General features: G+C 48.9%; 1 protein-coding gene across 3 annotated transcripts; it reads right to left on the reverse strand.

The window, feature by feature from the left end:
• LOC308623487 (BOLA class I histocompatibility antigen, alpha chain BL3-7-like) lies at positions 1-27,492 on the reverse strand. Of its 3 annotated transcripts, none has more exons than XM_081245948.1 (8): positions 3,325-3,412; positions 2,734-3,003; positions 2,257-2,532; positions 1,361-1,636; positions 1,133-1,243; positions 664-696; positions 476-523; positions 1-312 (listed from the first exon to the last, which is right to left on the reverse strand). In XM_081245948.1, the coding sequence occupies exons 1-8, from the start codon at positions 3,386-3,388 to the stop codon at positions 308-310; spliced, it is 1,083 nt and encodes a 360-aa protein (XP_081102074.1). In that variant the 5' UTR covers positions 3,389-3,412; the 3' UTR covers positions 1-307. The 3 variants fall into 3 exon arrangements, with proteins under 3 accessions (XP_081102074.1, XP_081102075.1, XP_081102073.1); XM_081245947.1 differs by lacking the exons at positions 1-312; positions 476-523; positions 664-696; ... (3 more) ...; positions 2,734-3,003; positions 3,325-3,412 and adding exons at positions 24,031-24,342; positions 24,506-24,553; positions 24,694-24,726; ... (3 more) ...; positions 26,761-27,030; positions 27,352-27,492; XM_081245949.1 differs by lacking the exon at positions 664-696 and having other exon boundaries at positions 1,100-1,243.
• Between the last annotated feature and the right edge of the window lie 71 nt (positions 27,493-27,563).

Consider the following 27,563-nt stretch of genomic DNA (forward strand, 5'->3'; position numbering starts at 1 on the left):
TTCATATACAGATTTTATTTCCAACAGGCAAGTAAGACATTATTACTCAGTGCACCACGAAGTTAAGACAGGGATGGAGGTGGCCCAGCCCTGCCTCTGCTGCAACAGGCAAGTGGATCAGGGAGGAGAACACAGGTCAGGGTGGGGAGGGGTCGTGGTGGGCAGGGGTGGGCCAGTCTCCCCACCTCCTCACATTATGCTCCGAGGAACACAGACACATTCAGATGCAGCTGCAGAGAGAAGAGTCACGGGATCTGAGGCCACAAAGTGGGACCGCGCACCACTCAGTCCCCACGAGGCTATTGTCTCACACTGTGAAAGAAAATAACCATGAACAAAGTCAGGTCAGTCACGTAAGTGCTGACCTTCCCAACAGCCCCCCACGTGCTCAAATATCCCACGCAAAGATCCCCACCACCCGGGGCATCCCCTCGGCCCCAACACCTCTCCCAATCTAGGTCCTCCAGGGTCTCACCTTTAGGATCCGTGAGAGACACATCAGAGCCCTGGGCACTGTCACTGCCTGGGGGAGAACAAAACCAGGACGTGGTCAGAAACCACAGGAGAGAAACTAGAGAAGGAACTTTAGGAGGGTGAGCCCCCCATGGCCTCCTGTCTGCACCCTCACAAGGGCCTCAGGAATCACACCCCCTCCACACTTACTTGCAGCCTGAGCATAGCTTCCTCCTTTCTCACCTGTAAGAAGAAAACATCACGTGAGAGGCCAGGGAGAAGACTGAGTTGTGAGATCCTAGAGGAACCCCCTAGTCCTGGACCACAGAGAACTTTCCATAACTTTTGACCAAAACCCATGATAGGATCAGGAACACGAAGAAAGGAGATGTGGGGGGACTGGATCAACTTCTGCCCTCCTGGGGGTCTCTCCTCAGCAGGGACCTTCCCTCTCTGACCTTCAAGTGCTGGTAATCTGGTCCCCAACTGGAATTATGAAGGTGAAAAAATCTGTCTTTCATTTCCACATGTGCTTTACAAAAGGGTAAGTGCCAGTCTCCAGACTGGCAAGCAATGTTTCTGAATGGTACTGCCCAGTAAAAACGCAGGCAAGCTTCTACCTGGGCTTGAAACTCCCCAGTGAGACAAGAAAACTCAGATCCCTCCCTCCCTTCCCTACCTGAGTGCTTCTTCCTCCAGATCACAGCTCCAGCCACCACGGCTCCAGTGACCACCAAGAGAACCAGGCCAACAATGAGGCCCATGATGGGGACGGTGGGCTGAGGAGGGTCTGTGGAGGAAAGGGAAGGGGCCCTGACCTCAGGCTTGAATCCCGACCTTGCTGAAAGTGTCCAGAAGGGCTCCTGATTTATCTGAGAGGAAGCTCCACCCCCATGTCCCTCCTTACCCCATCTCAGGGTGAGGGGCTCCTGAAGCCCCTCGTGCTGCACATGGCACGTGTATCTCTGCTCCTCTCCAGAAGGCACCACCAGGGCCACCCACTTCTGGAAGGTTCTGTCCCCTGAAGGCCTGGTCTGCACAAGCTCCATGTCCTGGATCTGATCCTCCCCATCACGCTGCCAGGTCAGTGAGATCTCCTTAGGGTAGAAGTCCAGGGCCCAGCACCTCAGGGTGACCTCACGGTCAGAGATGGGGTGATGGGTCACGTGTGTCTTTGGAGGGTCTGAGGAGGAAGAATCAGAAAATTCACACTTAGTGTTACCTTCATGGGCCACTGAAGCAGCATCATGTGACCATCCTGAGAATGAACAGCACAACAGGTTTGAAATGAAGCAGCCAAAACACCAGGCTCCAGCCTGGACTCCGGGGTCTGGGAAAATCTCCCAGTCCTTGGAAAGTTCTAGAATAAGGATGAAAGCCAAGGTAGGAGGCTCCATGTAAAGGGGAGAATACAGAGCAATGGTCCTGACTTTGGTGGAGGCTGAATGACTCAGAAAAGCTGGAGTCAGGCCTCCTAAGATGTTCTCAGGCTGAGAACAGGCCTTGAGAGAGAAAGTCATGGTTCACAAGATGGGGGTCAGGGTCAAAGGGCGCCGCTGGTCAGTTATTTCAGGGATCATTTCCTGCTTCTTCCCCAAAGAGACTGGATTCCTTAACTGTCTTTCAGAGAAGTGAGGCCACCGGCGAGTCACTGTCTTGTACAGAATATGGAAACCTGGGCGGATTCCCCCCTCTCCCGACAAGAAGTTGGGGTGGTGTTTCCAGAGGGACCCCATTTCCTCCCCTGTGCGAAGCCAGCTCCAGCCCGAGGGGAGACCAGGGAGGCCCCGCGGCCCCTCGTACCTGCGCGCTGCAGCGTGTCCTTCCCGGTCTCCAGGTATCTGAGGAGCCACTCCACGCAGGTGCCCTCCAGGTAGTTCCTAACTTGCTCCGCATCACCGGCCCGCTCCCTCTTGAGCTTGGTGTTCTGAGCCGCCGCGTCGGCCGCGGTCCAGGAGCGCAGGTCCTCGTTCAGGGCGATGTAATCGGCGCCGTCGTAGGCGTCCTGCCAGTACCCGCGGAGGAGGCGACCGTCCGGCCCCACGTCGCAGCCGTACATCTGCTGGAGGGTGTGAGACCCTGACCCCGCCCCGACCAGCCGCAGCGATTAAACCCAAACGGAAAATGAAACCGGGTAAAGTCCCCGCGGGCTCTTCCCGGGTCGGGGACCGGGGGGGTCCCGCAATGTTGGGGTGACCCTCGGACCCGGAGACTCGGGGAGACGCCGGCCCGTCCCTGGGGATGGGGGTCGTGACCCGGACCCGGGCCCGCGTCGCTCACCGGCCTCGCTCTGGTTGTAGTAGCCGCGCAGGGTGTTCAGGCCCACTCGGTACATCTGTGCGGCGCCCTTTTGCTTCCGCGTCTCCTCTTCCCAATACTCCGGCACCTCCTGCTCCACCCACTGCGCCCGCGGCTCCATCCTCGGATTCGGGGCGTCGCTGTCAAACCGCACGAACTGCGTGTCGTCCACGTAGCCGACGGTGATGAAGCGGGGCTCCCCGCGGCCGGGCCTGGACACCCCGGTGTAGAAATACCTCAGGGAGTGGGAGCCTGGGGGCGGGGAAGGGTGAGACACGGTCCGACCCTCCTCCCGGCGCGGGTCCCCGGGTCTGAGGTGACGGGGCCGGGAAGGAGGAGGGGGCGAGGGGCTCGTGAGACGGAAAAGGTGTGGAGGTCGGAGAAGGGCCGGCACCTCGGGGGGAGAGAAGAGGGGGCGGGAAGCTAGGGAGGGACAGACGGGGACCGGGGTGAGGGGGCGGGTCTGGGCTGGGGGCGGCGGCGTGGGTCCTTACCTGTGAGTCCTGCCCCCCGACCCCCGGGGTCCCCTCGCTCCTCCCCGCAGAGGCCGTTCCCTCCCGACCCCGCACTCACCCGCCCAGGTCTCGGTCAGGGCCAGCGTCGCCGAGAGCAGCAGGAGGAGGGTTCGAGGTGTCATGACCGTATCCTCGGCGTCTGGGATAAACTGAGTGCGGCGGGTCGGGAGAGACTTTATAATCGGGAACCGCAGGGACGCTGATTGGCTTCTCCAGAAACCAGACATGCAATGGAGTGAGAAATGGGGACGCGTCACGAGTGTCCAGGCAGGAGGGCCCGACACAGGTTGTGAGAGAGAAAGCGAAACTCGGGGAGACGGGGATTCCCCACCACGGAGCGTCCCGGCCCCAGAGACCGCCTGACAGCCTGAGAGCCTGAGAGTCTGCCCCTCCCGGGACCTGGGACTTTGCCTGATCCCTCCCCTCCTCCACCCAGAGCTCTTTGTCACACTGTCTCCCTGAGTCCTGGCCCAGGGACTGTGTAGTCAGCGATTTTCACAACATTGTGGTCAGAATATTTATACAGTCTTACAAACTAGTGACGACCCCAAAGATAATTTTGTTTCTGTGGATACTTCTATCGATACTTTCCAAAGTAGAAATAATAGAGTTTAAAATTTTTAAATTAATTTATTTAGAATAATATTAATAACCCATGATTTAATATGAAAAATAACTACTTCCCAAAATAAACACGGTAGTGGGAAAAGTGGAGCTTTTCAGATTTTTATATTTTTGCAAGTCTCTCTCTTTCTTTTCTGTCTCATTAGAAGACCCCTGGATGTTCATATTTGCTTCTTCATTGAATCCGTTATTTTGATTGAAGTCTATGAAAATAAAAAGGCCCACACATATGTAGGAGTAGTGTTTTGTTTTTTTTTTTTTCATTACGCGGGCCTCTCACTGTTGTGGCCTCTCCCGTTGAGGAGCACAGGCTCCGGATGCGTAGGCTCACGACCATGGCTCACGGGCCTAGCCGCTCAGCGGCATGTGGGATCTTTCCGGACCGGGGCATGAACCCGTGTCCCCTGCATCGGCAGGCGGACTGTCAACCACTGTGCCACCAGGGAATCCCAGGAGTAGTATTTTTAATAACCTTTTCAGACAGTCATGGATGTTAGTCTTTGATACAAAACGAAAACTACACAATTGGTAGTTTCTCAAAGGTTATTTTCAAAGTGGACCTGAAACAATATTATTAACTATTTCCTATACTGTTACGTTAAACTCCATAACCCTATTTTGCACAATGAATGTCCCTTGTACTAAGGTAAGATTTTTAAAAAGTAATACGTTGTTTCACTAAGTTATATAGATCTTCCAGTGTCATTCATTCTTTCAAATAAACATTGTATTCCATGAAGAAGAGGGTAGTTCAGGTCACACAAAATTATTTTCCTTGGGACATAGTACTTTGGAATGTAGCAGAAGGGCTTGATGGGTACTTCCATGTCATCTTAGAAGATACTTTTAAAATGTGGATTTAAGGGAGTTCCCTGGCCGTCCAGTGGTAGGACTCTGAGCTGTCAGTGCCATGGCCTGGGTTCAAGGGTTCAATCCCTGTTCAGGGAACTAAGATCCCACATGCTGTGGGGCATGGCCAAAAAAAAAAAAAAAAAAAAAAAAAAGTGGATTTAAGGATGATTTAGGAAACAAAAGAATTTTTATGTATTTTTTAAAGTTTTTTTATGAGGTATAGTTGATGTACAATGCTGTGTTAATTTCTGCTATACAGCAAAGTGATTCAGTTATACATGTGTATATACATTCTTTTTCATTTTCTTTTCCATTATAGCTTATTAAGGAAAGATAAAAATTTGTAATGCATCAACCAGAATGTTTTAAAGGAAACCTGCTTTTCTTTTTCTGCAAGTAAGTTGTGGTGAAAATAATTATATTTCAGTTTGCTACAGTAGTCTCCATCACTGCTAAGTTATACCTCAAAGCAAATGTCAACATAGTGGAAAGTCAAATAATATCTTAGTAATGCTATGAAAGTAGGTTTCACCTCATGGATCTCATGAAAGAGTCTCAGTGACTTCAAGGGTTCCACAGATCACACTCTGAGAACTGCTGTTTGAATAAACCTGGGAAACTCTCCTAACTGACCCTTGCCTTTGCCTCTTCTTCGTTTTGGAGAATCCCTCTCCCTGAACTGGACTCCCTGCCTCCCCACACTTAGCTGAGGGCCCTGCCTCTGGGGTCCTCTAGGAGAGAACTCACCCCTTGGAAATTGATCCCAGAGAGTGTCCTCAGTCTGGGAAGGGAGGAAGGGGGACAGGTGTTTCCCCTTTGGACCTGGAAACAGTTTGTGCCTGAAGGCACCATACCCACTCATAACCTAGTTTGGTTTTGTTACACACCAGCTAAGTATGTATTCATATCCCAGACAGAAATCTGACATCATCTCTAAGAGAAATAATATTGGCCCTTTCATGGGTCCAGTATATCTGACTTGAGGCCCAGAAAGCATGAAGAGCAGTCCTGTCCAACAGAATGTTCTGTGGTGAAGGAATTATTCTATATCTGTACTGTCAAAATGAGGTAGCCACTAGCTACAGGTCGCTATTTAGCCCCTCAAAAGTGGCTATTGTGCTGAGCACCTTAATGTTATTTAGTTTAAATAGCCATATGTGGCTAGTAGCTAGCCTACTGGGCATTGCATATCAATAATGTTCTTAATTTCCAGTCTCTTCCCCCAAAAAGATACTGTGTGACTCATAGGTTGATGCATATTAAAATAACCTTCATATGGAAACCATGGGTTTGTCTATGTGGGTCTTAGATATATCCTTAAAATGCAGCATGCGCAGAAAGTTTCAGTAACATGTATTTTAACAACTAGAGTGTTCAGACATTAAGGACACCATGGTTTATCACCTTAAGGTCATATGTGTTCAAAACTGCCCATCGCTGGAGCTAATTCTTGTCTTTATAACCTTGAGCTCTTGTTGTTCTTTTCATTAACCTGGTAAATTCAAGCAGACACTAAAGTCTTCACTTAGCCCAAGAGAAAGTATTCACTGAACACAACATATATCAAATACCTTGTAGGGCCTGTACATACTTGTAAAATTATAAAGCAGGAGATGTAAACCTTAGAATCCACCACCTTAGAATTCTTTACTGACTGCTCCTGCTATTCGTTCCCCCCAACTTCAATCAATTCTGTTTCCCTTCACCCTTGGATCCCTTTCTCCTAGACAAAAAAATACATGAATTTTTTACATTTGGGGAATGAAGAGTTGTATGACCCAAAGATGAAAAACCACTAAAAAACCATAAATTTTCTCTATGTCAACCAGACATTCACAAAGATACTAACACATGCCCTTATCAAACTCAAAGACAAAAAAATTGACAAACAGGTAGCAATGGTTTTCATCCAAAGACCACCAGGAGAAAATCTGTGGACAAACAAGTTGGACTTATTGCTGGATGCAGCGAGGGAGATGACACACCATCGGGGACCATGGTGTCTTAGTGTGAGGTGTTAGATAGAACATATAGAGTATGTGGGCTCTGGTTGGGTGATTTGGAGGAGGGTGTATGGAGGAGGGGCTCACTCTAGATTGCATGTTGTCAGGAAGTGGGGGCAATTCTATGACGGGGCATCTCAGTGAATCTTCCCTGTAAGGAGGAAAGACTAGAGTGAGGATGCAGCTGTAATTGGAAAGAAGCCGTGGTTGCTGGTATCAGCACAGGGAGAGGTGTGATACATGGTGAGGTGCATAGTGCTGCCTTGTTTGGTCTGTGCTTGGACCAAATGATGTTGTGGTCTTGTTTTGTCTCACTGTATCATGGTCTCAGGTGTCCTTGTCTGATGTTGATGTTCTGTGAGGTGACATATGTCCAACAGGAGAAGAACACGGCTGTGTGGTGAGCACCAGCCCAGCTTCTGGCAACGCTGAGGCCTAAGGTAAATGTCAGACCAGCTTCTGATGTTGGAGGCTGCTTTGTCCTTCCTGAATTCAGTGTTTTAAAATAACTAAATCCCAAACAAAACATAATTAAAGTGTATTAGAAAACAATTTGGAAAATAAGAAATGCAAATGTCAAACAAATATATAACAAATAAATGTAAAGAAAAATGCAAAGGTGGAATAAGAAACGGGAATAAATTAAAATCTATCATCTTGGCAAAGATAATAGTGTGAGGAGAGTATTGACAGGAATTTAGGGAGAATATATTGTCAGCAAGATTGATGAGATTGAAAACTGGTACAAAAATTTTAAAGGTCACTATGCAAAACGTCTCAATTTCAGTATATTTACATTTAAAATTTTTATTTTGTATTGGTGTATAGGTAATTTACAATGTTGCGGGGTGTTTTGTTTTTTTAGGTGTACAGCAACTTGACTCACTTATGCATAGACGTATATATGTCCTTTTTTGGGTTCTCTTCCCATATAGGTTATTACAGAGTGTTGAGTAGGGTTCCTTGTGCTATACAGTGGGTCCTTGTTGATTATTTTATAAATAGTAGTGTGTATATGTTCATCTCAACCTGCTCATTTTCCCCTGCCCACCACCTTTCCCTTTTGGTAACCATAAGTTTCTTTTCTAAGTCTGTGAGTCTATTTTTCTTTTGTAAAGAAGTTCATTTGTATCCATTTTTAGATTCCACCTGTAAGTGATATCATAGGATGCTTGTCTTTTCTTGTTTCACTTCCTTTCTTGTGGCTGGAAATGGCATTATTTCATCCTTTTTATGGCTGAGTAATATTCCATTGTGTATATGTATCTTATCTTCACTATGCATTCATCTGTCCTTATACACTTAGGTTGCTTCCATGTCTTGGCTATTGTACATAGTGCTGCCATGATCGTTGGGGTTCACGTGTCTTTTGAAAGTACGGTTTTCTCCGGATCTAGGCCCAGGATTGGGATTGCTGGGTCACATGGTACTTGTATGTTTACTTTTTTAATGAACGTCCATACTGTTCTCCCTAGTGGATGTACCGATTTACATTCCCACCAACAGTGTAGGAGGGTTGCCTTCAATATGTTTACATTTTGACATAGAAATTCTCTTTCAGAAATTTATCCTGCGAAGATAATCACACATGTTCTCAAAAATATATATTCAAGGGTGTTTCTTTTTTTTTTTTTTTTTTTTCTGCATGCGGGCCTCTCACTGTTGTGGCCTCTCCCGTTGCGGAGCACAGGCTCCGGACACGCAGGCCCAGTGGCCATGGCTCGTGGGCCCAGCCGCTCCGCGGCATGTGGGATCTTCCCGGACCAGGGCACGAACCCGTGTCCCCTGCATCGGCAGGCGGACTCTCAACCACTGCGCCACCAGGGAAGCCCCTCAAGGGTGTTTCTTGAACTGTGGTTTATAAAAGCAAAAAATGGAAACAATCTAAATGCTACAGTCGTTGTAATGATGGTAACTATGAATAGAGGAACACTTAATAAGAATTAAAGCAATAATGCCATGTGATTTACATAGTGGGTCAAATTTATTCTCAAAGCAAACCCACGAGGGGTTTTCCCTGGTGGTCCTGAGGCTAAGACACCGAGCTCCCAATGCACGGGGCCCGGGTTCTATCCCTGGTCAGGGACCTAGATCCCGCATGCCGCAGTGAAGACCCTGCGCAGCCAATAAATAAATTAATTAGTTAATTAAAGAAAAAAAGGAAACCCATGAGGCACCCAACATGTGATCCCTTTGTACAGACACAGAGAGAGAGACTCAGAGAGAGGAGACACAGAAGGGGAGGCTCAGAGAGGTTAAGGAGCGTATATTTCAAAGCCACCTTGAATCAGGATCTGGAGACACTGGAGAAAAAATGAACAACAGTTAAGACCTGGGTGATGTGCAACAGGCACTGTGGTGAGGGAGATGGACAGAAATGACAAAGATAAATGTAAAGCACTACTGAGCTAAGTGCTGTGGGGAAGAAGTTCATGATATCATGAAAGTAGATAACCAAGAGACCTGACAGCTCCCCTACCACTATTATCAAGAATATTTGAAAGATGTAAAAGATATAGGGTATATAAAACAAGAACAGAATTCTATACAATTGTATAAAATCATAGAACCAAAAAGCCTCTTTGAAATGAAAAATAATGTCATAGAAGTGTATAATTCAGTAGATGAATTGAAAAATTTCAGTCATACTCACATACTCACAGTAAGCAATAGGAATAGACAAGTAATGGCAAGGAGGAGAGAAGACCTGTAAGAATATTTCTCTATCAATCAAGAGATTCCAGCGAGTAAGCAATACAAGTGTCAAAAATAAGGGAGAGTAGGAAATAATAAAAAATTATTTTCAAGAAAATCTCTCGGAGCTTACAGACAAAAATTTACATCTGGAATGGCTAAGCAAACTCTTACTGCAGTAGATGAAAACAGACCGACTCTAAGAAACATCACAGTGAAATTGCAGAAAGGATGGAAAAGAAGCGAGACCTTGAAAACTTCAAGAGGCAAAAAACATGGGCCTGGAGGCTAGAAGACAGTGAAGTAATGCCTTCCGAATTCTAAGGAAAAAAATCAGTATTTCCAACACAGAGTTCTAGATTGAGTCAAGATGAGAGTAAGTCCTAGGGTAGCCTAAGACATTTCAGAGTTACAATGTTTTCCTTTCCATGTTCCCTTCTTCAGGATACTGTTAGACAAAGTGCGGGGGAAATGATGGAGAAAACCAACTACAGGGAAACATGGGATCCAGGCAACAGGGAAGCCTTGTAAAATTATACAGTAGGAGAGAGAGGCAGAGGGCTGCCCAGAATGAGGCGAAGGAGATCCGGGAAGTCAGCCCTGCCCCAGGTGTGCAGGGAACCAGTCTCCGTGTGGCAGCACGGAGGGCTGTGGGAGAGTCTGTGCAAAGAGGTGAAGTTGGTGGAATATCCAATGTGCTTGAATGTATTCAGAAAGACTTAGATTCTGCACAGAGTTTTAGAATGATTTAAAATGAGTCCAATATGGGGCTTCCCTGGTGGCGAAGTGGTTAAGAATCTGCCTGCCAGTGCAGGGGACAAGGGTTTGAGCCCTGGTCCAGGAAGATCCCACGTGCTGTGGAGCAACTAAGCCCGTGTGGCACAACTACTGAGCCTGTGCTCTAGAGCCCGTGAACCACAACTACTGAGCCCGCCTGGTGCAACTACTGAAGGCCGCGCACCTAGAGCCCATGCTCCGCAACAAGGGAAGCCACCACAATGAGAAGCCCGCACACCGCAACGAAGGGTAGCCCCGCTCGCTGCAACTAGAGAAAGCCCGCATGCAGCAATGAAGACCCAAAGCAGGCCAATAAACTACAAAAAAAAAAAAAAATGAGTACAACAGAAGTAAGATATTATTTATTCCAGCAAAATCCTAAATATCCATTCAAGAAAAGTAATCATAGTCTACTAAATGCTCACTTGTGACTGGCATTTCCATCATCATCATAATGCAAATATTGCACACCGAGCTAATCAAAATTACAAAACTGATAGATTTATAATTATAAATTATAACCATTTTGGGAAGACGGGTGTGTGAAAGAAAACCCAATTAGCTAAAGATGATACATACAACTGAAAGCAAAGGAGTATTAAAAGCATGCTTTTTAGAGACATAGAAGAAACAATTAGAGAATCAGCTTAAGAACTAAAACACTTCTCTCTGAGATTCAAGAGACGGGGGACATGGTAGATTGGGGACATCGGTCTAGATATCAAATCTTGTAGAAGTATTTTACTTTTTAAAACTATGTGCATATATCCATTAGCTAAAAATAAAAAGACAACCTAGTAGATGAGAGAATGGCCTTTGGCCTTAGGAATTGTGTTAAGAAGAGTCATAGAAATGGAGCAGTAGTTGGAAGGAAACTGTGGTGGAGTGGTGGATCTTTATGGGAGAATTTTGTTTTGATTTATTTAGTTTTGTTTGATTAATTTTAATGGGAGGAATTGCAGCATGTTTGTAGGCAGGGATGAAGGAGCAGTAGAGAGTGGGAAACTGATGACACAGGGGAGGATGGAGTCGGATCCTGTACCCACACTGAGGGGCAGCCTTAGACAGGAGGGGACCATCCATCATCACTGGTGGGAAGGTGAGATACAGGTGCAGATGTGGGAATAGTGCAGGAGGAGGATGTAATTGTCACCTGAGTCCTTTCTTTTTCCTGATTGAAAAAAAAAAAGCTCACCATTAAGGACAGGGAGTGGGGGATGGGTGGAGGGGTCTGAGGGGAAAGGAGGAAATGAGAAATAGCCCTCTCAGGGGTGTGAGAGTGAGCTGACTGGGAAATGGCATCTGGAGAGTTCAGGGTGGGGGCCACTGAGGTCTGGGCTGATCAGCTTAGAGAAATTTCCAGCTCTTGGGCAACAACAGGACGATGTATAAGAAACTAAAGAAAAATACAACAAAATATCTCCAAATGTGAGGATTACATTCTTTTTACTTTGTCATTTATCACTTTCAACACTGTATTACTTGTTTTACAGTGAACATACATTATATCCTATATTATACATTACACATATACATCATAATAAGAATTAAAAAAAGCTTTGTTTAAATTTTTAAAAGGAAGGCAAGTGGGCAGAAAAAGTGAAGAGCTGTGGGCACAGAGCTGGATGTGCTGGGCTCCGTGCCTGAGCTCTGGGCAGTGAACTCACACAGCCTTTTCTCCTTTTCTCAGGACCGTGTTTTCTTTGGAGGCCAAGCAGGATTTTTCCCTTCTTTTTTCAGTGTGGTCACTTATTAGGACCTTGTCACCTCTTTGATGCTTTTAAGATGGTTTTTATATTTTACATGGCATTTTCAGCGAGCAGAATTCTCCCTACAGTCCAGGCCATCTTTTCCAGTAATGGAATTTCTGTGGCAGAATAGCTCAGTTAAAAGACTTTGGGTGCCAAAGTAGAGAATGTGTGTCCTAATGCAGGATCTGAAGAGGATCTGTCAGGTGTTTTACAAGTGCAAGGGATTTGAATGTAATTTTTGAAAGCATATTTACCTACATAGAAGGGTACTCAAGGGTACATAAAATAAATAATTCATGTTCTCCCTCTCATCCCCCATTTGCCCAAGTCCTCTACTTGGAAACCATTGCAGTTGGCAATTTTTCTTTTTTCTTCTCCCCCAATATATCTATGCATTAATGAATACTGTTATGCCAGTAAAAGAGCTCAGACCACAGACTGGGAGAAATTATTTGTAAATTCACATATCTGATGAAGGACTTGTTTTAGAATATACATAGAACACTTAAACTCAATAATATGAAAACAATTTAAAAACGAAGGAAAGAGCTTCCCTGGTGGCACAGTGGTTGAGAGTCCGCCTGCCGATGCAGGGGACACGGGTTCGTGCCCCGGTCTGGGAGGATCCCACATGCCGCGGATCGGCTGGGCCCGTGAGCCATGGCCACTGAGCCTGCGCATCCGGAGCCTGTGCTCCGCGATGGGAGAGGCCACAACGGTGAGAGGCCCGCATACCGCAAAAAAAAAAAAAAAAAAAAAAACGAAGGAAAGTCTGAACAGACACCTCTTCAAGAAGATCTATCAATGGGACTGCATATGAAAAGATGCTCAACATCATATATTATTAGGAAATGTAAATTTAAAAAAATGATGTATCATCACACCTATTAGAATAGCTAGTATCCAAGAACTGGTGATACCAAGTGCTGTCCAGGATGTGGAGCGACAGAAACCCTCACTGGGGCAGGAATACGAAGCAGCACAGCCCCTAGAAATTATAAAGCTACACATAGACCCTCCATCCAGTCTACTGAGCACTCTAGTCCTCATGCAACTCATTTGAATGAGTTGCACTTATATATGCACAAACCCCTGCACACCAATGTTAATAGAAGAACGCCCCTCAAGTGTGGGCTGCACATAGTAACTTCCTTCTAAAGACTACAGTATGGAAAGTAGGGAAGTAAAAATAAAAGTTCACAAGGAGAAACCTGGGAAATGTACCTTAGCCAGGTGATAAGGTGAACTTATTACTGATAATCAAGTGGAGAGTATACACCCTTGCTGTGTGGAGAATGTCACTTCATCTCTGTGGTCTTCTTCTCCAAAATTCTTTGCCCCAGTCAACCAACTTGAATAGATGGACATTCTACAGTATCCCTGAGCAGTACTCAAAAACATCAAGGTCATCAAACACAAGGGACCTCTGCGAGACTGTCACAGCCACAGGAGCCTGAAGGAGACATGATTGGGACTTAACCCAATGTGTCTTTGATAGGATCGTAGATCAGGAAAGGGAAAAACTAATGAAGTCCAAATAAATTCTGGAGTTTAGTACTAATGTATCAGTATTGCTTCATTAGCTGTGACAAATGTATGATGGTGATATATTACCACAGAGAGACTGAGCGTGGGATTTACAGGAACCCTTAATAACTTTGCTACTTTTTTTGTGAATCTCAAACTACACTAAAATGAAAAAAAAATTAATATCTGCCAGAAACGAACAGAGAGTGAAATAATTATCAACTTTGAGTTTTCCAGAGTGTTTTCATCAATGAGCTGGAGAGACGGGCTGTGGAGAGGAAAGATGGAGACCTTAGACACAAGGCAGGGCTCTCCTCCCCTCTAACCCCCGCCCCATCCCCGAGCCCGACCCCAGAGCTTCTCAGGCAGCATCTTCATCCCCCCATTGCTGACCAGCCTCCAGGGCAGCCATCTCTGTCGGACTCAGACCACAGCCCATCCTCTCCCTTCCTTGTGCTGAATAGGAGAGGGCGGAGTGGTGGCGCCCCCGTGTGGCCACAGTTGCTGATGACAGGAGACCTGAGCTCCCCTTTGACCCCCTTACAAAAGACCTGCCCAGGGTTTCCCTGGGCTCCTAGCAGTGGGTCAGTGCTGCGCACACAAGTTGGAGTTCATCCAGTGTCAAGTTCAAAGTCTGAACTGTTACCCAGAATACAAGCTGACACGGACCTTTATCTCCCCATCAAACCACCAAGGACTTTGGCCTCAGGGAAGATCAGATTTCAAGGCCATTAACAGCTGGTTCCCAGGTCCAGGGTGGACCCCACAAACACACTGGGTGTCCTCAGTCTCCAGGGGTGGGACCTTGAACCCCAAGTCCTTGTCACTTCTTCCAGCTGCTGACAGGGTTATAGACTCTTTCTCGAGGGAATCAACTCTGGAACCTCCATCCCTAGAATGGGGTAGAAGAGGGGGAGAGGGGGAGGGGGAGGGGGAGGAGATCCCCTAAAGTATCTGCCTATGAAGATGGGGATGCTCCTGGAGAAGGGAGGAGAGGAAGGAAACAGTGACATTAGGGGATGGAGGCCAACAGGAGTGGAGGGGGAGGAACGCGAGAAGAGAGGGGCAGGGCGGGTCACTCAGTGGACACATGTGTGGGGAGGGTGGGGTCTGTGTGGGGAGAGGCACAGGGGCTTCTGGCCTGGGTGCTGGTAGAGGCTCTGTTTTTCACCTGGATGATAAGTACACAGGTGTCAGCTCTATATTTTGCTGGTAAACTATGCTTATGTTTTAGGTGTTCTCCTGTCCTTACAGGTATGGTATAACTCAGGTACACCTGGAAGAAAGAGAAAAGAGAAAAGGAGAGAGGGGAGGTGGTTAAAGGAATTCCTCTCTTCCAGAGAAATAACCTCACCCCCAGTCCTCACTCCACCCCACACAGACATGGTGCTGGGGGCCAGCAGGGAGACTCAAGGAAGGGAGAGTCCATCCCAGCTCACAGCCCGGGGCTGCCTGGACATCGTCTCCCTGTGAGCTAAGACGGCGGGGACCACTGTGCCAAAAGACTGGCTAAAGACCTTTGGAAAAAGACCTGCCCAGCTGGTGGCCATGGAGGTGGAGAGCAGAGGACAGGAGAGCAGAGGACAGGACGTGGACTGGAGCCTGGAGACCACAGTGGGACAAGGAGATCAGCCTTGAGTCTGGTCCCGGGGGTCCTCCTAACATTTCCCTGAGACACGAAAACGACCTCTCCCCTCCCCAGACCTACAGGACCCAGGCGTCCCAACACTGTACCCAAGGACACCAAGCTTGGCCCCTCCTGTCCAGCCATCAAATCTGCCACCGTTTGAAGCCTCAAGGGTCCTCTCCGCTCCTCCCCAGTCCCGAGGGCCCAGGACAGCCCAGTGTCCTGCCTCTTCTTCCCCTTCGTGGACCTAATAATAGACAGGGACCGGCTGTCTGGATCCCTCCAGCCACTTTCAAACCTGAAATTAAAGGCCCTGTGGTCCTGGACTCTGATCTAATTTGTGGCCCTGATGTTGACACAGGACTTCGGGGTCAGGGTTCAGGGGAGGCTCCCCAGGGCCCCACAGGCTGCAGCTGAGCCAGGCTTCCAGCTGAACAGAATCGGCGGATTCTGAACATAAAACTGGGACCTAGAGGAGACACATCAGCCACACGGAGGAGTGAAAAGCTGCCTTTGTCTCTCCCCGCTTCCATCCACAACCAGTAAACATCCATGACACACCACAGGTGACTCTGCCCAACACACCAGGACTCCGGTGTGCATGGAAAGGTGGGTGGACTGCGACACAGAGATGAGGCTGAACCTAGGGAAGAGCAGAGGCGGAGCCTGCGATCCTGTTCTCCACCTGCGGCCACTGAGCTGGAAGCCCCAGAACACCCAGTAGCAGCCGCAACAGGACACAGGAATCCAGCCTTCCAGCCTCAGCAGTGCCCAGGGCCCCAGGTAACTAGGCAGCAGCAGAAGTGGGTCCTGGGACCCCAGCCACCAGCCCCTGAGACGCCCATGACTTTGGCCCCTCCAGCCACCCACTGGCAGCAGCAGAGCCAAGAACCTTACAGCACAGGACGTGGCAGAGGTGCCTGCACCACCCCAGCTACCCACGCCCCCCTCGTCCCCCGTGGTTCAGGGGATCCCGGACACGAGGGAAGAGCCCACTATCCCAGGTCACCAGGCAGCGATGCCAGTGGCACAGGCAGCAACAAGGCACCAAAATCCCTGGAGGCACAAGAAGCAATAAGAGGGCACGGGACCACACCCCTGATGCGGGGTGGAAAGTGCCAACTCTCCCAAGCAGGTAACACAGGTAGGAGAACCCCAAACCTGTGCTGTAGCGCCACCTCCAGGAAGAGAAGAGAAAAGCCTCTGCTCTCTAATTTGTTGAATGGTTAGAATCAAGCAGAAAAGTGCTCCCCACTTCACCAGTGCTGGCAGAGGAACAGCACAGCAAGCACACGAAGAACCACAGTAACACTGCATCACAAAAAGTAAAGGACAGTTCTCCAGAAACCAAACTTAAGGTCATGGAATACTGTGACATAACTGATAGAGAATTCAAACAGCTCACGAGGAAACGCAACAAGCTACAAGAAAAATCAGAAAGGCAGTATAACGAGCTCAGGAATACTATGAATGAACAGAAGGAATACTTTACCAAAGAGACTGAAACTCTAAGCAAAACTATATAATTTCAGTGTACTTATGTGGTGCACTTTCTTTAAATTGATACCTAAATATTTTATCCTGATGCTATTATAAATTGAATTTAAATGTATTCATTTTCCAAGTCCCGCGCTCCTGTGTGCTTCCGCCCAGCCACCCGCCCCGGATCCGGCGCAACGGTGCCCAAGTGCCCGAAGTGCGACAAGGAGGTGAACTTGGCTGAGCGGGTGACCTCCTGGGGAAGGACTGGCATGGCCTTGCCTGAAGTGTGAGAAATGTGGAAAGACGCTGACCTCGGGGGGGAGGGGACACACTGAGCATGAAGGCAAGCTCTTTTGCAACGAACCCCGCTACGGGGCCATGTTCAGACCCAAAGCCTTTGGGCGCGGTGGAGCGGAGTGTCACACTTTCAAGCAAGCCCAGGTTTTGGAGACCCCATCCCCGGCTGCCCTGGCGGCCGCAGCCCTCTTGGCCGATGGCAGGCCCTCTCCACAGGCACCTGGGGCTGTCCTGTAGACCCCCATGCCCTCAATAAACCCGTACACTTGGAAGAAAACAAAAGAAAACACATTCATTCATTTTCCTAATTTTATATTTCTGGCACAGAAGTCTAGCCAAGTTGTGAAAGCAAAGGAACAGTCCTTGAAGAAAATAAATAGTGCTACTCCAGGGAACACACGAATGGTAAGAATGCAAAACCATCTTATCGCTGATATGGAGAAAGTTTTAGTGCTCTGAATAGAAGATCAAGCCAACCACAACATTCTCTTCAGCCAAATTCTAAACCACAGCAAGGCCCTAACTCTCTTCAATTCTATGAAGGCCGAGAAGGTGAGGAAACTGCAGAAGAAAAGTTTGAAGCTAGCAGAGGTTGGTTCATGAGGTTTAAGGAAAGAAGCCGTCTCTGTAACATGCAAATGCGAGGTGAAGCAGCACGTGCTGACGTAGAAGCTGCAGCAAGTTATCCAGAAGGTCTAGCTAAGACCATTAATGAAGGCGGCTACACTAAATAACAAATTTTCAATACAGATGAAACAGCCTTCTATTGGAAGAAGATGCCATCTAGGACTTTCAGAGCTAGAGAGGAGAAGTCAATGTCTGGCTTCAAAACTTCAAAGAGGAGGCTGACTCTCTTGTTAGGGGCTAATACAGCTGGTGACTTAAACTTGAAGCCAGTGCTTATTTACCGTTCCTCAAATCCCAGGCCCTTTAAGGTTTATGCTAAATCTACTCTGCCTGTGATCTGTAAATAGAACAACAAAGCCTAGATGAGAGCACATCTGTTTACACAATGGTGGACTAAATATTTTCGTCCCACTATTGAAGCTTACTGCTCAGAAAAAGATTCCTTTCAAAATATTACTGCTCATTGATGATGCACTTGGTCACCCAAGAGCTCTGATGGAGATACACAATGAGACTTTCCCTTCTCTCCAGCTTTCCCTGGTTGCTCATGGACCAATGACATGGTCTTAGGTATGTTGGGTCATGCTAATAAGGGCAACATCCCAGGGACAGCAGAAAACAAAGGTCAAGGAGACCTGGACGCCTGGACATCCTCGTGGTGCAGAGCCACCCTAGCAGCCCTGGAACTGCCTGCCTCACTGTTATGGGAGCCACACACAAGCTTCCATCCTGTGAGACCACTGTTATTTGGGTTCTGCTGCACATACTGAATACATATTGGGAGAACAGGACTTCCCAGGGGTGTGTGGCTGTGGTGGTCTGTTCTAAGATGAGCAGAGATATATTTACAGTGTCACCACTTGGGCTCCTGGGACATTATTGTAAATGGAGAAAGGAAGAGCTGGGCCAGGGTTGGGGGCACAGCACAGGGAGACTGGAGACTGTTACCCTCCTCATCTTTCTAGCCACGGGGTCTGATAGGGGAGCGTTTGGGTCACCAGGTGTGAGATTTAGGAGCCTTCGTTCCTTCACTTCCCTTCTTGTCCTTTTCACAGACAGTTCTCTTGACATTCCAGCCAGGATGAGAATCACTGCTGGTGGTCTCTTCCTCGTCCTCCTCCTGTCTGATGGCAGTGACTGTGGAGGCTGAGATCTAGAGGAGAAACTCCTCAGGTAGGGAGAGAATGCAGCGTCAGTTGTCATTGGGTTCCATCGGGAATCTCTGCTTCCCCAGCCAGGCCTGGACAGCCAGCCCTGAGACAGCTGACCCTGGGTCCCTCCTATCTTTTTCCCTGTTGATCCCCAAATATACATTCATCACTTGCCCTATTCCTTTTGTTACCAGTGAGTCACTAGGTCCAGCTTATGTTCCAAAAGTATTAGACAGGGACATAGATACCAGAGGAGGGAGCATCGGGGACCAACTTAGAGTCTGCCGACCACAGGGTGACTTTGGGACCATGTGACTACATGGCCTGTCACACGGCTGAGGCTAGCAATGCAGAGACCAGAATAAAGAGTTCAAGTCAAAGGTTTTGGGGCTCACTTCACAGGAATCCAGATCAAAATTATATTCCCGAAAAACTGGCCCAATCTTCCAGGTAATTTGGGATTTTTAAAAGAGAGAACGTTGTAGGTAGAAACATAAACGTAGGAAATGAAAAGCAAGATAGCAGCGCTGAGAGCGCTGTCTCACTGTCACTGACAACGATCCTTCCAGTTTCCGCAAGAACCACAGTGGTGAGTTAGCTGGTACGTGATGTGACCACCACCCCTGCATCCTTTAAGTCTTTGAGGATGACGTTAACTTCTTTCATCACCCCAAGACACAATATCGTTTTTAATGTTGTGTCGTGGCTGAGCTTGGGAGGCTTTTTCAGGGGCTTCCACTAAGCCTTTCTTACTAAAAGCTTTTACTTCACAGATTAAAAAAATATATATGAGCTCTTTGGGTGACATTTCCAATTACAGCTCATAAGCTTGAGAAAACCAAAGGTAAGATTTTTCCAGATTTGGCTAATGCCCTAAGGATAAAAACAACTTTTCCCTCTGGGTTATTACCCACATTTATATTTTGGCCTAAACAATTATTCTCTAGATAACTGTACTTATGGAAGCTTTTTATACTTTATTTATTATGTTTATTTGTTTTCATTGGAAGAGGCAGCCTTAAAACAAGTTCTATCGCATTACTGGGAATGGAGTCTCCATGACCTATTTTTTCACTCCTGCTATTTATCTGGCAGCATGGTAGGTGCTAGAATATAAGTCCACCCAAACCAATACTTTATCTCTTCTGTGAGCCAGTGCTGGTTTGTGAAATGTTTGCTCTCAGCTCACAATAAGAAACATACAGACATTGAAAGTGAGTGTAAGCAAGTAAATTTCTACCTTTATCTTGACCCAGACTGGTAATTGCCAAGAAAAAGATGAGCATTTATATCATGTGATTGGATCTGCTAAGACTGTTGGATCATTAGTTCCTCATGGACCAGAGATTGAGTAACTTGGTGTCTAAACTAGTATTGATACTTTTTAAAGACTTTTGTGGGGATCACATGTAAACTGATAAGTGATATGGATACTTTCCCCAGAAAGATGTGCATGTACAAAGAAATATGAAACGTAGTATAAAATGTCAGTGTTTATGTATGGATCCCATGAAGACTTACAGATCTTGTTTATTTAAGCTTAGAGACAAAGGTAGGGAGAGGACATTTTGAGTAATCATTTCATTATGGAAAAATGCACTCTGCTTATCTGAGTATAAACTGGAGTAGACAGAAGCTGGACCCCATAACAGAGCATCACAGAAGAAGTTGAAAGATGTCATTTATTACTTATTCATCCATCCAACCTGACTGCTTACAATGTACCAGGTCAAGTTCTCGTTTAGATCACTGCTGCAAAAATTGTAATTTGTCATTCTTTTTCCCTTCCTCACCTTCAACCTCCACCCCTAGAATGTGTGCCCTCTTCCCAAGTTAGGGGAATTTCAAACTTGAAGATCTTGGTAGGCTGTAGAGACCACCTCCCTCTATAAGAGAGAAAAACCTGCTTCTAAACATTCTGGCAGGTTGAAACAGCCTGAGGCTCCACCAGGCAGGTGACCCCATGCTGGACTCTGACTCAGGACGTGCTGCCACAGAGAGGCTGGAACTGTGCTGAAGGCTTTGGCACATGTGGCCGAGGCGGCAGTAGTTGTCAGGAGCAGCAGAGACAACAGGCTGAGCCGCAGGGCGCGCTGTCCAGCATCAGGGCTGACATTGCTGTGAACAGTGGCATCTGGGCCCACCTGCACGGGCAGGGCTTCCTCGGTGGGACCTGACCCGTGTGCGATTGTGTATTCTGTTCCTGGCTGTGTAGTCTCAGGGCTGTTTTGTGGCTTTTTCCTGAAATAAAACTACAATCAATCTCTCTCTCTCTCTCTCTCTCTCTCTCGTTCCATTTAGAACAATTTGAAACCCTTTTTTGCCCATAAAGAATTGCATGAGAATACCATGTAGTGAAACTCTGAGAGCAGGGATTCAGAGACTCTGCCCTGCTGCTTATTGAGATATGATTGATCTACAATATTGAGTCAGTTTATGGTGTACAACTTGTTGACTTCATACACTTAATATTGCAAAATAATTACCACCGTAGCATTAGCTTACAACTGTATCAACGCCACATAATCACCTGTTTCGTGTGTGTGTGGAGAAAATTTAGGTCTACCCTTAGAACTCAAAAGCTTTTCTTTATGCTGAGAGGATAACTGCTTCTTAAATTTTCCACCTGGCTATACTGCATGGTAGAGAAAACATGCATCTCCCAGAAAATGTCCTGACTTTTTTTTCCCAGGGAAAAACATTTCCATGAGGATTTAAAACCCCTCCCCACCCTGATTACTCTCTGATCACTGACCTCAGTGGATCCCAATCTGCCTGAGCCTCAGGACTGCTTGTAGGGATTGTTACAAAATACTCAGGACTCTTCCCCGATCCACCATCTCAGAATGTGGGCATGAGGTCCAGGAATTCCTTATGAACAAGCCCTAAAGGTGAGGCTGACACACAGCCACGTGGGAATTCTGGTCTACTTTGTTGCTACGAAATGTGTGATCTGAAGACCAGCAACATCAGCACCAAACTTGTTTAAAATGCAGATTCTCACGCTCCCTTCCACCTGAGGCGTGCAGGTGATGCACAGGAAGATCGGGACCCCCCTGGTCTCCTTGCCGTCTAGACTTGGTGTTCAGAAACGTGGGGTCTGCTCGGGTGTGTGGTCTGATCAGATCTCATAGCGCTGGGGGGTCCAGGGTTCAGTCCTTGTCCTTCATCTTCTGTAGCCAATTCTCCCCTGGTGACCTCATGTGTTCTCAAAGCTTTAAACCTCATTTATAGGATGTCACCTTCTCCAAATATTTCTCCAGCCATCTCACCTGAACCCCAGACTCAGTTTGCCCTTTCCTAAAGCGAATGCCAATGCTGCCGCCTCCTCAAATATGCTGCTTCCAGAGTCTCCCCATTTCTGCGGAAGGTGCCCCACATGTCTACTTGCAAATCTCAAAATTTGCGGTCTTGCTTCATTCTGCTTTCTTATAACCCAAATTTCATCCGTTAGGAATTGCTGTAAAATGCCATTTTCAGAATATATCCAGAATCCAATCAGTTACTATTACTTTCCCTGCTCACACCCCAGACAAGCACCAGCATCTCCAGCCTGGACACTGCACCATTTCCTACAGTTTCCTCTATGGAATCTCTTGCCCTTCACCTCCTGATTCTGCCCAGCAGCCAGACGTTTCTAAAGAGTAGTCACACGAGGTCAATCTTCTGTTCAAACCATCTTGTAAACTCCGCATCTTACTCAGACAAAATCAAAACCCTTCTAATATTGTCTAGGTGTATATGATCTGTCCAGACACTGGATTTCATCTCCACTCCTCTCTCCTCCAGCTACGATGGCCTCCTCGCTCTTCCTTGAACACGCAGACACTCTCCTGCCCTAGCGCACTGGCACTGGAGGCTCCCCGGCCTGGAGAGAACTTGCCCCAGACATCCTCGTGGACATTCCTTCATGTCTTTCACATCTTTACTCAAAGGTCACCTTCTCAATGAGGCCCACACTGACCGCCCTAGTAAAACAGGCATCATCCCTGTCCCCACACACTTACACGCTGGGTCACCTTCCTCAAAGCACTTACCAGCTTTTAATGTGAACACTTCCCTCACTTACTAGTGTCCTAGCGCACACTCTGCCCGTTCCCCTAGAACATATACTGCACATGTCGGACAGGTTTTGTCTGTTGTTAGTTCCCTGAGGTTTCCTAGATGCAAGAACAGTGTGTCATGTATCTGGCACACAAAAATGTCAACTGAATGAATGAGCAGTGTAGAGCATCTCCCTATCCTAGAGACAGTGTCTTTACTAACATGACCTCAGGCCACAGGTTGCCTTGTGGCAGCTACAACACCACATCCATTCGCAATGACATCAATGCTGCCTGTACTTTTCTCACAAGGGCTGATCTCCCCTCCCTCTCACACCAATCAGTCTGCACACCACACACCATGCTCCTTCTCTCTTCAGAAAAGAATATCCTGCACTTATGTGTCCTCTATTCCAACGTACCCTGACTCTATTAGACTCTGCTTTGTAAATCCATCAGTTTGGATTGGAGTCAGCACTAGGCTTAGAAGATCAAAGGGCAGAAGAGGGGCCAGGCTGCAGAGAAGAGAGAAATCCAGCAAGAATTAAGTCAAGATGAGTGACTATTGGGTCCCTTCTGTTTGCTCATTCCAGAATCTGGTTCCTTTTAAAAGATGGGGAAAAGTTGGAAAGAAGAATCCAGCAAACATCTCTAGAAGGAGGGCAAGAGCTGGATGAGGCTGAAAATTGCTCTCTTGATACTACTGAGAATCCTGTGTGCAGGGCCCCCTTGGACTTGTGGGGACATCGACAGGCAAAATGACTCCTGCTGCTGTCAGAGATGGGGACACCCAGAGAAGAATCAGACCAGAACTCTGCACATGAAAAACAACAGTCATTATTCCAACAATAACAACAACTAAATAAGCAAAATATAAACACGCACTATAAAGACAGGGACTGAGGATGGAACCAATGCCTGAGCCAAGGCTACATGGTTAGAGGAAGCCCTTGCTTCCCACAGTCCTGGAGACAGTACAAGGCCCAGGTGATTTCTGAGCCTCTGAGATCACAGGTCCTGGTGGGACAAGGTTCTAGAAGTGACGAGGACAAAGGAACAGAGCAGATGACCTGGCAGAGCAGTGACCACATCAAAGCCACGATGCAGTGAGCACGGAGTGGGCACAGGCCGCGTCCACGCTCAGCTCCTCACCGCCTCCTTCTGTCCCACCTGCAGCAGACAGAGCACAGCAAGCACACGGATTCTGGAAGGTTCTCAGCACTTCCATTTATTTTCTCTCTCAAACTTTAAGAATCCTTTCCTTTATTATCCCATCAACGCCTCATGGCAGGAATTAGAAAAAACAAAATTCATATAGAGATTTTATTCCCAACAGGCAAGTAAGACATTATCACTCAGTGCACCACGAAGTTAAGACAGGGATGGAGGTGGCCCAGCCCTGCCTCTGCTGCAACAGGCAAGTGGATCAGGGAAGAGAACACAGGTCAGGGTGGGGAGGGGTCGTGGTGGGCAGGGGTGGGCCAGTCTCCCCACCTCCTCACATTATGCTCCGAGGAACACAGACACATTCAGCTGCAGCTGCAGAGAGAGGAGTCACAGGATCTGAAGCCACAAAGTGGGACCGTGCACCACTCAGTCCCCACGAGGCTATTGTCTCACACTGTGAAAGAAAATAACCATGAACAAAGTCAGGTCAGTCATGTAAGTGCTGACCTTCCCAACAGCCCCCCACATGCTCAAACGTCCCACGCAAAGATCCCCACCACCCGGGGCATCCCCTCGGCCCCAACACCTCTCCCAATCTAGGCCCTCTAGGGTCTCACCTTTAGGATCCATGAGAGACACATCAGAGCCCCGGGCACTGTCACTGCCTGGGGGAGAACAAAACCAGGACGTGGTCAGAACCCACAGGAGAGAAACTAGAGAAGGACCTTTAGGAGGGTGAGCCCCCCATGGCCTCCTGTCTGCACCCTCACAAGGGTCTCAGGAATCACACCCCGTCCACACTTACTTGCAGCCTGAGCATAGCTCCCTCCTTTTTCACCTGTAAGAAGAAAACACGTGAGAGGCCAGGGAGAAGACTGAGTTGAGATCCTAGAGGAACCCCCTAGTCCTGGACCACAGAGAACTTTCCAGAACTTTTGACCAAAACCCATGATAGGATCAGGAACACGAAGAAAGGAGATGTGGGGGGACTGGATCAACTTCTGCCCTCCTGGGGGTCTCTCCCCAGCAGGGACCTTCCCTCTCTGACCTTCAAGTGCTGGTAATCTGGTCCCCAACTGGAATTATGAAGGTGAAAAAATCTGTCTTTCATTTCCACATGTGCTTTACAAAAGGGTAAGTGCCAGTTTCCAGACTGGCAAGCAATGTTTCTGAATGGTACTGCCCAGTAAAAACGCAGGCAAGCTTCTACCTGGGCTTGAAACTCCCCAGTGAGACAAGAAAACTCAGATCCCTCCCTCCCTTCCCTACCTGAGTGCTTCTTCCTCCAGATCACAGCTCCAGCCACCACGGCTACAGTGACCACCAAGAGAACCAGGCCAACAATGAGGCCCATGATGGGGACGGTGGGCTGAGGAGGGTCTGTGGAGGAAAGGGAAGGGGCCCTGACCTCAGGCTTGAATCCCGACCTTGCTGAAAGTGTCCAAAAGGGCTCCTGCTTTATCTGAGAGGAAGCTCCAACCACCATGTCCCTCCTTACCCCATCTCAGGGTGAGGGGCTCCTGAAGCCCCTCGTGCTGCACATGGCACGTGTATCTCTGCTCCTCTCCAGAAGGCACCACCAGGGCCACCCACTTCTGGAAGGTTCTGTCCCCTGAAGGCCTGGTCTGCACAAGCTCCATGTCCTGGATCTGATCCTCCCCATCACGCTGCCAGGTCAGTGAGATCTCCTTAGGGTAGAAGTCCAGGGCCCAGCACCTCAGGGTGACCTCACGGTCAGAGATGGGGTGATGGGTCACGTGTGTCTTTGGAGGGTCTGAGGAGGAAGAATCAGAAAATTCACACTTAGTGTTACCTTCATGGGCCACTGAAGCAGCATCATGTGACCATCCTGAGAATGAACAGCACAACAGGTTTGAAATGAAGCAGCCAAAACACCAGGCTCCAGCCTGGACTCCGGGGTCTGGGAAAATCTCCCAGTCCTTGGAAAGTTCTAGAATAAGGATGAAAGCCAAGGTAGGAGGCTCCATGTAAAGGGGAGAATACAGAGCAATGGTCCTGTCTTTGGTGGAGGCTGAATGACTCAGAAAAGCTGGAGTCAGGCCTCCTAAGATGTTCTCAGGCTGAGAACAGGCCTTGAGAGAGAAAGTCATGGTTCACAAGATGGGGGTCAGGGTCAAAGGGCGCCGCTGGTCAGTTATTTCAGGGATGGTTTCCTGCTTCTTCCCCAAAGAGACTGGATTCCTTCACTGTCTTTCAGAGAAGTGAGGCCACCGGCGAGTCACTGTCTTGTACAGAATATGGAAACCTGGGCGGATTCCTCCCTCTCCCAACAAGAAGTTGGGGTGGTGTTTCCACAGGGACCCCATTTCCTCCCCTTGTGGGAAGCCAGCTCCAGCCCGAGGGGAGACCAGGGAGGCCCCGCGGCCCCTCGTACCTGCGCGCTGCAGCGTGTCCTTCCCGGTCTCCAGGTATCTGAGGAGCCACTCCACGCAGGTGCCCTCCAGGTAGTTTCTGCGTTGCTCCGCAGCACCGGCCGCCTCCCACTTGCGCTTGGTGTTCTGAGCCGCCGCGTCGGCCGCGGTCCAGGAGCGCAGGTCCTCGTTCAGGGCGATGTAATCGGCGCCGTCGTAGGCGTCCTGCCAGTACCCGCGGAGGAGGCGACCGTCCGGCCCCACGTAGCAGCCGTACATCGCCTGGATGGTGTGAGACCCTGACCCCGCCCCGACCAGCCGCAGCGATTAAACCCAAACGGAAAATGAAAGCGGGTAAAGTCCCCGCGGGCTCTTCCCGGGTCGGAGACCGGGGGGGTCCCGCAATGTTGGGGTGACCCTCGGACCCGGAGACTCGGGTCGACGCCGGCCCGTCCCTGAGAATGGGGGTCGTGACCCGGACCCGGGCCCGCGTCGCTCACCGGCCTCGCTCTGGTTGTAGTAGCCGCGCAGGGTGTTCAGGCCCACTCGGTACATCTGTGCGGCGCCCTTTTGCTTCCGCGTCTCCTCTTCCCAATACTCCGGCACCTCCTGCTCCACCCACTGCGCCCGCGGCTCCATCCTCGGATTCGGGGCGTCGCTGTCGAACCGCACGAACTGCGTGTCGTCCACGTAGCCGACGGCGATGAAGCGGGGCTCCCCGAGGCCGGGCCTGGACACCCCGGTGTAGAAATACCTCAGGGAGTGGGAGCCTGGGGGCGGGGAGGGGTGAGACCTGGTCCAACCCTCCTCCGGCGCGGGTCCCCGGGTCCGAGGTGACGGAACCGGGAAGGGGGAGGGGGCGAGGGGCTCGTGAGACGGAAAAGGTGTGGAGGTCGGAGAAGGGCCGGCACCTCGGGGGGAGAGAAGAGGGGGCGGGAAGCAAGGGAGGGACAGGCGGGGACCGGGGTGAGGGGGCGGGTCTGGGCTGGGGGCGGCGGCGTGGGTCCTCCCCTGGGAGTGCTGCCCCCCCGACCCCCGGGGTCCCCTCGGTCCTCCCCGCAGAGGGCGTTCCCTCCCGACCCCGCACTCACCCGCCCAGGTCTCGGTCAGGGCCAGGGCCCCCGAGAGTAGCAGGAGGAGGGTTCGCGGTGCCATGACCCGCATCCTCGGGGTGTGCAAGAAAGTGAGTGCGGCGGGTCGGTGGAGACTTTATAACCGGGAACCGCGGGGACGCTGATTGGCTTCTCCAGAAACCGGACACGCAATGGGAGTGAGAAGTGGGTCGCGTCACGAGTGTCCAGGC

The sequence above is a fragment of the Mesoplodon bidens genome (genome assembly GCF_964165515.1).
Source record: "Mesoplodon bidens genome assembly, chromosome: 10".
NCBI classification, from domain to species: Eukaryota; Metazoa; Chordata; class Mammalia; order Artiodactyla; family Ziphiidae; genus Mesoplodon; species Mesoplodon bidens.